At 45.3% G+C, this 14,246-nt stretch overlaps 1 protein-coding gene across 4 annotated transcripts in view; it reads left to right on the top strand.

Annotated features, from left to right (window-relative positions):
* The window catches only part of MTOR (mechanistic target of rapamycin kinase), a 100,039-nt gene that overhangs the window by 30,641 nt on the left and 55,152 nt on the right, over positions 1-14,246 (top strand). For all 4 annotated transcript variants that reach the window (XM_083512640.1, XM_083512638.1, XM_083512639.1 and 1 more), the window contains 8 exons: positions 933-1,100; positions 2,367-2,479; positions 3,621-3,783; positions 4,556-4,648; positions 4,814-4,960; positions 7,718-7,860; positions 10,862-11,024; positions 11,686-11,831. In XM_083512640.1, the coding sequence (XP_083368766.1) occupies positions 933-1,100; positions 2,367-2,479; positions 3,621-3,783; positions 4,556-4,648; positions 4,814-4,960; positions 7,718-7,860; positions 10,862-11,024; positions 11,686-11,831 (1,136 nt within the window). The remainder of the gene's footprint in view (positions 1-932; positions 1,101-2,366; positions 2,480-3,620; positions 3,784-4,555; positions 4,649-4,813; positions 4,961-7,717; positions 7,861-10,861; positions 11,025-11,685; positions 11,832-14,246) is intronic.

The following is a 14,246-nucleotide window of genomic DNA, read 5'->3' as shown; positions in this document are numbered from 1 at the left end:
AGAACATCAGAAAAGTCCTGCAGCTAAGGCACTGTGGAGGCTTGAGAGCCACCAGCTTCGGCACCTTAATTTTGGCAAGAGGCTTCCCAAAAGTACAGCTGGGCATTAAAGAGTTCTGATATATACCTTGAAAATTTATTAGAAGCATTTTATATGGCACAGATGTATTAAGGCAGAATTTTGTGCTTTACTGGGCCCAGATTCCCTTTGATCCTATTAAGAGGCATCAGGTGGTGAAGATTTAACTCTTTATTGAAGTCAAGCCTGGCTTGGTTTTATTTGCTCTGCACTGGAAAGGGAAATTGAGTTGGTGGTGGTTGTGGTGGTCCATACCCTGGTGTTTATTTTGTTCCAGGTCATGTGTGCTAAGTTTGCTTTGCTTACAAGAAAATCATTTCCTTCTCTTTGGGTTGGAGGTAATAATGCTTTCAGGTTCTTCTGGCAGCCTGCCTGGCGGGCTGCAGAACAGGCAGACCCATTTATGAAGCCAGGTGAGAGGCAGGAGGATTGTATTTCAGCATGGTGCAAAGGCCTACAGCACATAGTTAAAACTAAAATGCACCACTGCAAGGCATAGTGATGGCTGCCAGCTTGAACCACTTCAAAAGGAGATTGGACAAATTCATATAGGGTAAGGCTATCAATACCCACTAGCCATGATGTTCTGCCTTTGCATACTAACTGCTGGGGATCATGCATGTGAGAATACTATTGCGCACATGTGCTGCTTATGCACACCCCATAGGCATCTGGTTCGCCACGGTGAGAACAGCCTGCTGGACTGGGCAATAGATGCAGTTTGTGTGGGATCTTAAGTTTTGGAGGACTTGAGAGTCACCTGAAGCCTCCCTAATTCATCCTACGCGCTAAGCATTCTTTAGCTTTGTATTTTTCAAAGTGTCCCCACCTCTAACTCTCCTTTCTCCCTCCAGGACTTCTGGGTTGTGAACAACTCAATACAGAGCACCATTATCCTCCTCATTGAGCAAATCGTGGTGGCCTTAGGTGGGGAGTTCAAGCTCTACCTTCCCCAACTCATCCCTCACATGCTGCGAGTCTTCATGCATGACAGCAGCAGCAGCCGCAGCGTCTCCACCAAGGTGAGCACAATGCTGCATTGGGGCAGCCGTTCTGGATGGCACCTGGGTGTCACCACTAATATATTTCAGGACAGTTTTTAAGTGGTGGATTGAGTGTGGTAAGCTTGATGGGTGGTTCAGCTGGCATTTAGCATTTTTCCGGAAACCTCGTTAATTTAAAAATGCCCCTTTGCTCTTGCATTCAGATGAATATGTAATACCATTAGAGTGCATAGGTAAAGGTAAAGGGACCCCTGACCATTAGGTCCAGTCGTGACCGACTCTGGGGTTGCGGCGCTCTTCTCGCTTTATTGGCCGAGGGAGCCGGCGTACAGCTTCCGGGTCATGTGGCCAGCATGACTAAGCCGCTTCTGGCAAACCAGAGCAGCACATGGAAACGCCGTTTACCTTCCCACCGGAGCGGTACCTATTTATCTACTTGCACTTTGACATGCTTTCGAACTGCTAGGTTGGCAGGAGCGGGGACTGAGCAACGGGAGCTCACCCCGTCGCGGGTATTCGAACCGCCGACCTTCTGATCGGCAAGACCTAGGCTCTGTAGTTTAACCCACAGTGCCACCCGCGTCCCTCCATTAGGGTGCATACACACAGTATATTTAAAGCACTTCATTCATTCATTCATTCTCTGCCTTTTCCCCTGATGGCTTACAGATAAAAACATTGGGGGGAATTAAAAACCAATTAAACATAAATAGAATTAAAACTCTCTCTCTCTCTCTCTCTCTCTCTCTCTCTCTCTCTCTCTCTCTCACTTCCCCCACAGGATCCTGGGAACTGTAGTTTGTTAAGGGTGCTGGGTATTGTAGCTCTGTAGGGGTAAACTACCCAGGATTCTTTGGGGGAAGCCATGTTCTTTAAATGAATGGCATGACTTGCCTTAGTATTCAGGCAAACATGATCAGCTGCAATACATTCTCTACGAGGGAAGTATTTTGTTCAGTGGTGTGAAATTATCCCAGTCTACCAAGTGGAGGTACCCTGGGAAAAGCTCGGGAAGGTGTGTGGCTTGAGCAGGGAACTGAGCATTCTTGATGCTTTTGGACAGGTAGCAGAGAACCTGTAGCCATCCCACATATTATTGGATGATAGCTCCCTTCTTTCCTAGCCATTGGAAGTGCTGGTCAAAGCTAATGGAAGTTGTAGTCCAACAACATCTGGAAGGTCCCAGGTTCCCCATCCCTAGTTTTCCTCTTTAAAGCATCCTTGTGGTTAATCTTACAGTGACTGTTTGAATGTCATTCCTATTGAGCTTTCTCTCCTTTCCAGCTGTTGAACGCAATCCAGCTATTTGGAGCCAATCTGGACGATTACCTGCATTTATTACTACCTCCCATTGTAAAGCTTTTTGATGCCCCAGATGCCCCACTGTCAGCTCGCAAGTAAGTACTGGTCTCTCCTGTATACTTCTCTCCGCAGGGTAGTCCCTAAGCATGTTCCTTGGTGATGCCACATTTATTATTACTATTATTATTATTGGGTTTTATCCAAATAAAACATTCTTAGAGTAGACTCATTCAAATTAATGGACCTAAGTTAGTCATCTTCATTAACTTGAATGGCTCTACTTTGAGTGGGGCAAACATTGGCTACAACCAGTTGTTGTTTCACTTATGAATCCCTTTCAGTGAGGCATCCATAAGCAATTTGTAATATAATAGCCTATATAAGACAGTTATGTATATAAACACAGTTGTAAACAATAGCACATATTTTTTATTCATTCATTAGATTTTCACCCTGCACTTTCCTCTAGGGAGCCCACTGTGGCGATACAATTGTTGTTGTTTGGCCGTTTAGTCGTGTCCGACTCTTCGTGACCCCATGGACCAGAGCACGCCAGGCACTTCTGTCTTCCACTTCTGTGGCGATACAATAAACAATACAATAATGTTTTTTGTTTTTTTAAGAATTTGAAAAAGCTTTGAAACAACAACGCGTGCATAAAATCAGTTTGTGACTTTCATTTCTGCCTTGTCTTCCCATTATCCATTTTCTCTTCTCACGAAACAGAAAAACTGTAACCTCCTTGACTCAAAGTTGCTGTCACTCGAAGGAAAAAGAAGCTGATAGTCAGGGGGGGTTGAGAAGTCAACACCACCCTTTCTCTCTGCTCACTGATATGATTACTATTGGACAAAGAAAGGCAGAGGAATATGCTTTTGTTCAAAGAGAAGATCATATCTTCCTCCTCACTTTTTAATACCTCTTTACCTGATGTGAATATTAAGCCAATTCCACAGTCCCTCTCTCTTTCTCAGAGGAAAAAAAGGATGCAGTTGGTACTGCTCATATATTTCCCCAAAGCTTTACCAACTTGAGTTTATAGGTTGTTTTTTTACATAGACCATGTGTATCTTTTTTTTAAAAAATATAATCTTTATTAATTTAAATTACACACATATACAAAGAATTTACAATGTTTATCTTTACCACAAGTGTTCAGTTCATTTTAGATAATAATCACAATGCTTCTTTTCTGTTGCTACCTCCCCCCCCAAAAAAACCCCCACCCCTCTTCAGAGCTGCCTTAGAAACTGTGGATCGCTTGACAGAGTCTCTAGATTTCACTGATTATGCCTCACGGATCATCCACCCCATAGTGCGGACCCTAGACCAGAGCCCAGAGCTTCGGACGACTGCCATGGACACGCTGTCATCATTGGTCTTCCAGCTAGGGAAGAAGGTAAGAAAGGTCATTTTTCAAGAGATAGAGCTTTTTGGAGCAGTGGGTGGTATTTGACTTGAAACCTTTTGTCTTCTAATTTACCATATTTTTCTGTGTATAAGACTAAGTTTTTCCCCTTTAAAAAATGTCCAAAATTTGGGGGTATCTTGTACACTCATAGATTCCCCCCCCATTTTCTTAAATTGGAGTCCCCAAAAATAGGGGGCATCTTATACATGTGGGAGTCTCATAGATGGAATCATAGAATCATAGAATCATAGAGTTGGAAGAGACCACAAGGGCCATCGAGTCCAACCCCCTGCCAAGCAGGAAAATACTTTCCCCCTAAAGTGGTGTGTGGCTTCTCAAATAGTCCTTTGCTTGGCTGGAATGTTGTCCCTATTAGTGTACACAGCTGTGTACACCCACATACTTCAAATGGGGCATTAATTTATTGCAGGAAGGAGATGGAGTTTGCTAGCATTTATTTTCCAGTTTCAAATAATCCTGGCTTGTTACCACATATGAACCAGGGATAAGTGGTTTATAGCAAACTAGTCAGTTTCAAGCCAAGCCAGCTTCAGCAATTGGATTATGAAGCTGACTTGTTTTAACAAACCAATAGCTTGCTTTAAAACATCAACTCCTGGCTGTGGACAAAGGGATGTGCATGAGCCTGCCACTTTGCTTTGACTCATTTCAACTCTCCCATGTAGTGCTTAAATCACAGTTTTGCATTCTGAGTGGACCAGCCCACAGTCTCTTGATGACCATTTCCTTTCGTTTGCAGTACCAAATTTTCATCCCGATGGTCAACAAGGTGCTGGTGCGCCACAGGATAAACCACCAGCGGTACGATGTCCTCATCTGCAGGATTGTGAAGGTCAGACTTCTTTAAAGTAGTCACATGGAGGGTTGAGGGGAGGCTGATGAATTCGTGTTAAAGTGTTAAGCCATTCAGTGGTGGCTCTTGGTGGAGCAATAAGCTAATTGAAATCAGCAATGTCAGGCTCAGCACGGTTTAATGACAGATCTGCTCTCAAATTAGGGCTACACCCTTGCTGATGAAGAAGAAGATCCCTTGATCTACCAGCACCGCATGCAAAGGAGCAACCAAGGAGAGGCTTTAGCCAGTGGTCCTGTGGAAACAGGCCCTATGAAGAAGCTGCACGTCAGCACCATCAACTTGCAAAAGGTAGACATGGGGGGGGCACTGCATGCTGCAGAGATTCATTAGTTGAGGTTAATGGGTGCTTTTATTATTAAAGAAGAAGAAGATGATGATGGTGATTCAGAAATGCCTCCAGAGCCAGTTTTCCATTTTCCATCAAGCTTAAAGGAATTGCTTCAGTGACCCTCAAATTTGTCCACATTGAATCTCCAAAATTAAAAAAGTTGTGTTTTTTTGTTTGTTTTGTTTTTTAAGTGAGGCTTCCCTAGGCATGGTGAGGTCCACCTTCGCTTTTTCCAGGTCAGAGCATGTTGCTTGGGATGTGTGTAAGCAAAGTACGAGTATTCCTCCTACAACAGAGTGTTAGGGAAATTTATGAAGTGCATATATTGAGAAGGACCAAGAAGGAAACCTAGCATTTTCTTAGAGGCCAACCTTCCACTGGAGAGTACACAGTTAGCAGCTGGTTCACACACACAGCTGGTTCACACACACACACACACTTCCTGATCGATTACAGTGGCACAAAGTGGCGACTTGTGAATGGACCATTGCAGAGCAAACACGAAAGGGTCAAGCTTTTGCATTGCCTCTGGGTCAGAGCTTGCATTATGTTATGTTATCTTGTGAATTCTTTTCACGTATTCACTGGTCAAAATTCTTCCTGCACTGTTATCGTTGCACAAGGTGGGTGATGTACCCATATGTATTTAAAATGCTTTTCAAACTCTGAGCCTCCTGCTTTGTGGAAAGTGGCCCCATGACCCTGAGAACCATGTTTAAGTCCAGAGGTCCTTTTGCCCCTTCCTTTACAGCAAACCACTGTGCAACCCCACTCCCAGGCTCCTGCCAGGAAAATTAGTAGCTTTGCAGGAGTTTTATTTCATGCATAACGTTTCCCCCTCCAGCTGTTCCCAGTTGGGCATTAATGCAATTACATTGAATGGGTATGATCAAAGTGTAGCCCTTGGCCAGATCTAAAAGGAAGTGCCTGTGTTTGCGGTGCTCTCTCGAGCTATTAAAAGTATAGAAACATCACCTGTGGAATGGATGCCTTTTTATGAAATTAGTAGGGCAACCCTGTGATTGTTGTACCTTACAAAATAAACCCTGAATTTTTCCCATGTGTGGCATGCAAGGCGTACATTCATTCATTGTTTACATAATTAGTTTTTAAAATTATGTTACCATCGCCCATATTTGTGTGCATGTGTTTGTACGAAGAAGAAAAACAAGTTATGAGCCAAAAGTGGCAGCCATAGAAGCCACCTGCTGTATCTCTGCATGATTTGGGGGAAGTGGGCACCACATCTCTGCTGGTAGATTAGGCAATTTTGCCAAATGTGCATTGGATGTGATTGGGTCATCTACTCACTACTGATGTAGCGATGCCACAAAATCACCTGCTTTCAGAGGATGCTGCATGTTTGATCTCTGCACAAATCCCTGTTCTGGGCTTGCCTTTTCATGTGGAGCCATGCCCAGAACTGTGCTTCATGCAGACACACTGTGCATGGGCCTCCTTTTTTAGGTGGCTAGTTCTTAAGTCTCCCCCCCCCCCCGTTAATTTAAATTTTATCACACAACAACAACACAAAAAAATATCAAAAAATAAGAATACACAAAACACAAAAACCAACATACAAAAAAACCCAAATCCATATCTTACAAGTTAATAATATAAACACTAAAAAGAAAAACAAACATGTATGTTAGTTCTTAAGTACTTGGAGAGAACATTTTTGGGTGTAAGAGTGAAGGGTACACTAAGAGAACTGAACTCTAGGTGGCAGCTTAATGGGGAAGCAGAAGGGAACTATTTATTTTTGGAAGCATTTTTACGCCTCTCTTAAGGATCCCAGTGTGGCATACAAAGATCAGTAGTATGACAGTTCCCACCCGTAGACCTGCAGCCTAAAAGACACGACACACAAGGAAAAACGGATGGGGAGGGAGGAGGAAATCAAGCAAGTTCAGATACCAGGATACTTATAATGACCAGCTGGGTTGGCAACACTTGTGGTGGCCTGATGGAATGTCTGCTAGTGGCAGTCAAGGGAGGGCCAAAGGCAGCTGTTCCCTCGGCAGAGCTGATGGAATAGCCTGCTTCATTTCTGTCCTTCACCTGCTTTGCAGCCTGATGGAATGGCTCCCACTGTGTAATAAAAGGATGGCTTTAGTAGATCTATGACCTGCTCATTCTGTAAAAAGTATCACATGGAACAAAAACCTGTAGTTGGCATCCTAGTCACTTGGTTGCTTTTAAATTCTCAGAAAGCAATGATAGCCAATTAAGCATAACATGTTCGTATATTCCAAAAAAAATCAAATTGCTTCCAAAACTGTTGCTTGGGATATATTTCTCTCTCCTTTTTTCTTGCTTAATGTAAGAGAAATGTATTGGGTCAGACTATCTGGCCATCTAGCCTAGTACTTTCTGTCCTGGTGGCTTCCCAGGATCTCGGGCAGAGGAGGGTCTTTCCCAGACTGGAGGTAGACCATGAATTGAACCTGAGGCCTGTTGGATGGAAAGCAAGTGCTGTCTAAGCTGTCTATTTAACCTTACTTAAAAACATGATAAGTTCATTATACTTCTGAGCCAAGACATGCATTTAGCTGTTTACGTTTTGCACTTAGCTAAATTGTTTTGGAATTTTAATAGCTGGAGGGGGAGAAAACAATGGAGTTGTGGCCCACTCCGTAGCTGATTTGATCTGGGGCTTTTTGTGTTCGTTTTTTAACACGGTGCAATGAAAGTGACCTTTGTGTGCGTTCCATCAGGCCTGGGGAGCAGCACGGAGAGTTTCCAAAGATGACTGGCTGGAGTGGCTGCGACGACTGAGCTTGGAGCTGCTGAAGGATTCCTCATCGCCATCCCTGCGCTCATGCTGGGCCTTGGCCCAGGCCTACAACCCTATGGCCAGGTACTGGCATTTCCTGCCTCTCCTAACTGTGTGTCCGCTGAAGCCAAGTGCCATAAAAGAGGTGGAAATAGAAGGGCAAAGGCATTCATGGAAAGAGCTTTTAACTGCTGTCCAGGGGCAAATAAAACCATTTGGGAATCTGATTTCATAGCCAACTTCCCCACCGTCCCCCTGGACTGGCAGCTCCTTAAGGTGTTCTGGGTTTTTTAAAGAGATCACAGACAGGAAACCCTGCCCCCCGCCGGCTCCTTTCTTTTTTCTTCTGCTATTTCCAGCATATAATAGTAAACGGAAAAGGTGCTGTAAAATGCAGTGAAATTAGTTTGAGGGCATGATGTCTCCAATAAAGGCACTTCCATGCTTCTGCGACTTCTGCTATCAAAGTTGCCCTAATCTTTCCCAATGCTCTGGATCACACTGTTGTTGTTGTTGTTGTTGTTGTTGTTGTTGTTTTGTTGTGTGTGTGTGTGTAACAACTGGTGGACTTCTCTCACTAATTTAATTGCTTTGAGAGAGTTGGAGGTTTCTATACATATTTCTAGCAGAAGGAACTCGAGAACTGTTGCCACAATCAATGCTGTAACTGCATGTGTGTGGCAGGCAGGCAGGATTGGATGGAGGAGGAAGAGATAGACCTCCCCCAAAGTCTCACTTTAACCTCTAAGCTGCCTTGTGGTTCACAGAATTAAGGAGTTCCAACATTTATTGGATTGAGTGTTCAAATCCAGATGAAGCCGCCTTTAGCCATCTTAAGAGAAGTGAAGAAGTTTGCCCATGTTTGAGAAGGAAGCTATTCTCTGTGTCCCATTCAGCGTTCTAATGCAGACAAATTGGCCCACTTTCACCCTGGAGGGCACCAGTTAGTCTGGTCCTGTTGTTCAATCCCGAGACAGGGAATGAGAAGTAGCAGCAGGATGGGACTCCCTCTCAGGGGATGGGTTTGAGAATAAAGTAAGGAGAGTCTCGCTGATTTGGGCCAAGGGTCTTTCTACTTCAGCAGCCTGTTTCTCACTGTGACCAAGCAGGGTGTGAAGGCAATAGCCCTCTTTTGCTTTAGTTCTCAGCATCTGCTATGCAAGGGTGTCCTGTCTCCGAACACAGAGAAAACTACTAACTTCTTTGTGGTTTCTGGAGAACCAGAGTAGCTGAAAAAGAGTGGTGTGGAGGGGACAGGCAGGAGGGATCAAGCAGAGATGCTGCACATTGGGAACAGGAATCTCAAGAGCCATAAGCACAGAGCCAGCCTGTTACCTAAAAGGGAAATGGAAACAATTAGTCATGTTGGCGCCTCTCACCTCTGACCTTCAGAACGGAGGCCTCCTTCCCTGCCAGCCATCTTTGCCACAAGCATCTGTTTCTTGGCATAAGGTCCCATTGGGTGACCACTTTCATATATTTCTGGGCAGACTGCCTTACGAATAGCTGTGAGGTTGTTGGCTCTTCACCCCAGAAACAGTCCCTTCACTGTAAGAACATTAGAAGAGCCTAGCTGCTGGATCAGGCCAAAGGCTCATCTAGTCCAACAGCCTGTTTTTCACAGTGGCCAACCAGATCACTTAATGGGAAGCCAGCCCACAGTGAGGGCGGCTGGTATTCAAAGATTCTGCTGCTTCTGATCCTGCAGGTAGCATACGCAGCCCTTGCGACTGGCAATTGTTAGTTTCAACTCCATGCTGTTGTGGGAGAACATCTACTTAGATGGCAAACAGGTTAGGTGCAGTGAAAAATATTTTATGGTGGCTACTACGGGTACAAATGAGAGCTCAGAACAGACACGAAGTTGCCGACTTGGATTGTCATTCTCTTTAGGTCTCGGGCAAAGCCCATTCTCAGCCTGATCACCTTTAAGGTGGAGTTGCTGGTGATCAGGCCAGAGGCAAAGCATAAAATTGTTTATATCTGTTTTAGATGTCCTGTTTCTTATGTATGCAAATGGTAAAATTCAATCATTTGATACTGCATGTACCCAGAGCTGTAGAATATAAGAACATAGGAAGAGCATACTAGATCAAGCCAGTGGCCCTTCTAGTTCAGCATCTTTTTTTGACTGTGACAAACCAGAGGCCTGTGGGAAACGCACAAGTGGGACATGAGAACAAGAGCACTCTACCCACTTGCTCCCCTCGTGGTTTCCAGAAACTGGTATTCAAAAGCCTTATTGCTACCAGTTGTTGGGGCAGAGCACAGCCATCGTAGCTAGTATCCATCAAATAGCCTTGGCATCTATGAATTTGTCTAATCCTCTTTTAAACCCATCTTAGTTGGTGGCCATCACTGCCTCCTGTGTGAGTGAGTTACATAGGTTAGCTATGCGCTTCAGCAGCAAGAGGCTTCCCTCACAGCAAATTCGGGGCTGCATTTTTAGACCAGGGGTGGAACCCCTGCAGCCTTTCCAAAGGGGAGTTGGAGTCCATCAGCCCGAGTCAGCATTGCAGGTGGTTAGAGATTATGGGAATGTGAGTGCAGCTGTATGCTAGAGAGCCACAGATTCCCCATCTCTGCTTTAGAAGTCTCATTATACTCCTAATTTTGTCCCCAGATAACCTCAGACCCATGCCACAGTTGTATCCACAGCTGATTCTGCATCTGTTAAGGCTGTAATCCTGTTGTCTCTTGTGGGTTTGGATCCTAATTTCTCTAGTAATTCAGCAAGATCCCTTTCTAGCCTTTTCAAGCTAACCCTGCTCCAAGAAATACATAGGCTCTTTCATTGGATCTCTGAGACCAATATCAATTTCGGATAGACTGCTGAAGCAGCAGGTGCTGTGACTCAGTCCAGATACCCTGCTTAATGTTTTTTAAAAAACAAAAAAAACCCTGAGTAACATTCCATTGTTTTGGGTGGCCTTTCTAGTGAACGGGGTTTGTTGACATTTGCAACTCTAGGCCTGTGGAATAGGGGGGCTTACTCCGTTCTTTACTCCTTAACTTAGTATAAGGAGACTAATGACTTGCTTGCTTAATGCCACATCACTCTTTCCCTCTTCTTCTCCCTTCCCAGAGATCTTTTTAATGCCGCATTTGTTTCATGCTGGTCTGAACTCAACGAAGACCAGCAGGATGAGCTGATCCGCAGCATTGAGTTGGCATTGACTTCTCAAGATATAGCAGAGGTCACCCAGACCCTTCTGAACTTGGCAGAGTTCATGGAGCACAGTGACAAGGTAAAGATGCCATTGAAGGAACCCTTTGGGGAAGCAGAGGGGATGGGGGAAGAGATTATCTACTTACATCAGCCTTGAAAACCAACCAGTGAGGAGGATAGCTTTTATGTCTTTCAGTCCTGCTTCCATTCTCTTGTTTGCCTCTTGCTGCTTTTGCTGTGGACTGCTTATATCTCACCTCGCCTTGCCTCTGGTGCTTGATGGGACCCAGTCACAGAAAGCTGCCAAATACTGAGTCAGACCACTGGGTCCATATAGCTCATAACTGTCTACGACTCTACACTGTTTGGCAGCCGCTCTCCAGGGGACATTCTGATCCCTATCTGGAGATGCCAGGGATTGAGCCTGGCAGTGGCGTAGCATGGGGGGTGCAGGGGGGGGCCGGCCGCACCGGGCGCAACATCTGGGGGTTAGGGTTAGGGGGCGCAAATCCACGGGTTAGGGGGCGCAAATTACTTGCCTTGCCCCGGGTGCTGACAACCCACGCTACGCCACTGGAGCCTGGAACCTTCTGCATGCAAAGCAGATGCTCTACCACTGAGCTATGGCCCCTCCATCTCCCAAAGGTCCATATTCCAACCTTGTTCTTGCCCCTGGGCGCACCTACTGTCTATAGGCCAGACTCCTGAACTTTCTTTGGCCTTCCTTTCTGTATTTGCAGGGGCCGCTGCCTTTGGGGGATGATAATGGCATTGTCTTGCTGGGGGAGCGGGCAGCCAAATGCCGGGCATATGCTAAGGCACTGCACTACAAGGAGCTGGAGTTCCAGAAGGGTCCAACCCCAGCAATCCTGGAGTCTCTCATCAGGTAGGGCCATTTCTTCTGAACTTCCTTTGTCAGAAAAGCTGTTCCTGGCAGCTGAAAAAAAAAGCATTCAACAAACGTGTTTCTCTACATAGTAAGCTTCTACCTATGTAGCACACTATCAAAGTGTTTGTCTATGTATTGAAGTGTGTATCTATGTTTCCTTGCTATTTTTTCAAATTGGTGCTTGGGTGCAATGACAAAAATGGAGAATGAAGCTAGCATTATGAGATGTTGTGCTGCATTAGTGCAGAACTTGCATACAACCCTTCCAGAAGTTTGGGACTACAGCTCCCATCAGCCGCAGCCAATGCCTGTGCTGGATGGGGCTGATGGGATTTGTAGTCTATACCACAGGAGGGTGCCACATTGGTGAAAGCTGGTTCAGGGCATAAAATGTGGTTGCTTCATAAACTTTATTAGGAGGATGGGGCATGTATCTCTAAAACTATTCCTTTTTCCACTTAGACAAAAGCATTTTAAGGCAAATCTTGGCACTAGGAAGGTCTCCCCTCTGCGTATCATCCCCGGCCAAAAAATTTAAGTGACTTTCAAGAGACTTTATATAAAGGACATTTTGAAGACATTTGGCTGTTGCCTTTTTAGAACACACAGAAATACCCTAAATAGCTGTGCAGTTTATAAAGTGCTTGGACTCCCACATCACAGTGGCTTGGGGGGATCAGTAGAGATTTCAGTATCGATTGGCCTGGCAACAGCAGCAGAAGCACTTCAGCACAATATAAGCTCATAAAAACTCCGGGAATTGACCCTCCCTGTTTCTTAAAATACCATCATTGGTATTTAAATGCCTGGGGCCAAGTACAATAGAAATGGTACAACTCACTGCCAGAAATTCTGCAGACTTGCCTCTTTTCTTTGCTCCTGCCTGGGCCTAGGCTGGGTGCCTCTGTGAGCAACTCTGACCTTTTCTCCCTGTCCTATTTGTTTGGATCTTGCACTCCATGGGCTAATCCATTCTGAGAGAGAGAGAGATTTATTTCCATCCACTTAGTACAATACTCATTTGCAGTTTCCTATAGGCCACACTGTCTTTCCTCCCTTCCTGGCTCCTCTCCCCATCTCAAATGTCCTCTTCCCTCTCACCTCCAAACAAATTACAAGCCAACATTTTGCCTGCTTCTGATGTCCATTTCAATGGTGTGGCGAGGGCAAGGTGCAGAAATATTCCGGGCATCCCTGGGCACCCTTTCTGCAGCTACTGTGTCTGCCTCTGAGCCTGTGGAGGCAGGAATCTGATATACCTGGCTAAAGCAATGGCAGGCTGCTTGTGTTTGGCTTGTCCATTGGCTTGTGTGGGACATACAGTTTTTGAGAAACGCTTCTCTCTCTCTCCCTCTGTGTGCGCGTGTGTGTGTGTGTTCGCCCTTTCCTTGTTTCTGAGCCAGCAAACCAGCAATAACTTCCACACAGTTTTGTCCAGTTGGGGTCTCTGGATTTGGGGTTTATTATTGCTGTCAGCCAGCCACAAAGTGATCTCTTTGTAAAATTCCCATACCATGGTCAGAGTGATATTAGTGAGGCAACTTTTATCAGCTGGCGTTTCCAGAAATTCTCCTGAGTTGCATGGCAGTCATTCCCAGCTGATGACAGATTGTCAGCTTGGAGAGCAGGCAAGAGGTGTGCTTGAATCTAATGAAAGAACAAGAGCAGCTGCTTTTAAATGATGATGATTTAATAGCAGGGGGAAAGAATAGCTCTTTGAAAGGGCCATGTCTGCGCTTCCTCTTCTTGCAATGTGCCTATGAATACGGGAGCATATGAAGCTGCCCTATCAAAGAGACAGACCAGCAGAGGCTAGTCCATTAGGGCAAATGGAGCAGTGCCCAATCAACCTCACTCTGCCCTCAGCCAGCCCTGCCTTCTTACTTGCTTAATTGCTACCTGTCAGATTCCTCCTCTTCCAACTGAGTGTTGCCCTTGTAGAATTCAACAGGGAGGAGGAGAAGGAATCTTGCAGAGCATGTGCTCTGCATGCAAAGGTGTTCAGGTTGAAATCCCTGAGCAGCCTCAGTTAAAAGGACCTTGAGGCTGCAGTTCCACTGCCTGAGAGAAACTGCTGGGCAGAGCAGTCAGTGCTGGGACTGATGGACCAATGGTCTGTCTCAGAGGTGCCTGGTGTCCCTTTGGATTGGTGAGGTAGAAAGTAGGTGGATTAATTACAGGCAGAGCTAACTATTTTCAGTTATGTTCCCATTCTTTCTACTTGGGAGGCTATACAAATAGCATAAACCCTAAAACAGTTTTAAATTAAAACCCGCCTAGCCTAGCCTAGAGTGGCGAACTATATGCCACTCTGAAAGCCACAGTCCTCCCCCTGCTCTTGCTGCACAGGAACAGCTGCTATTTGTTGGTATACTGCCTTGGAACATGGAAGCTTCATGAAGCTAGGATGAC

The sequence above is a fragment of the Podarcis liolepis genome (genome assembly GCF_965112155.1).
Source record: "Podarcis liolepis genome assembly, chromosome: 7".
NCBI lineage: Eukaryota > Metazoa > Chordata > Lepidosauria > Squamata > Lacertidae > Podarcis > Podarcis liolepis.
Note: the sequence above shows the minus strand (reverse complement) of the source record. Positions and strands in the feature narration are given on the sequence as shown.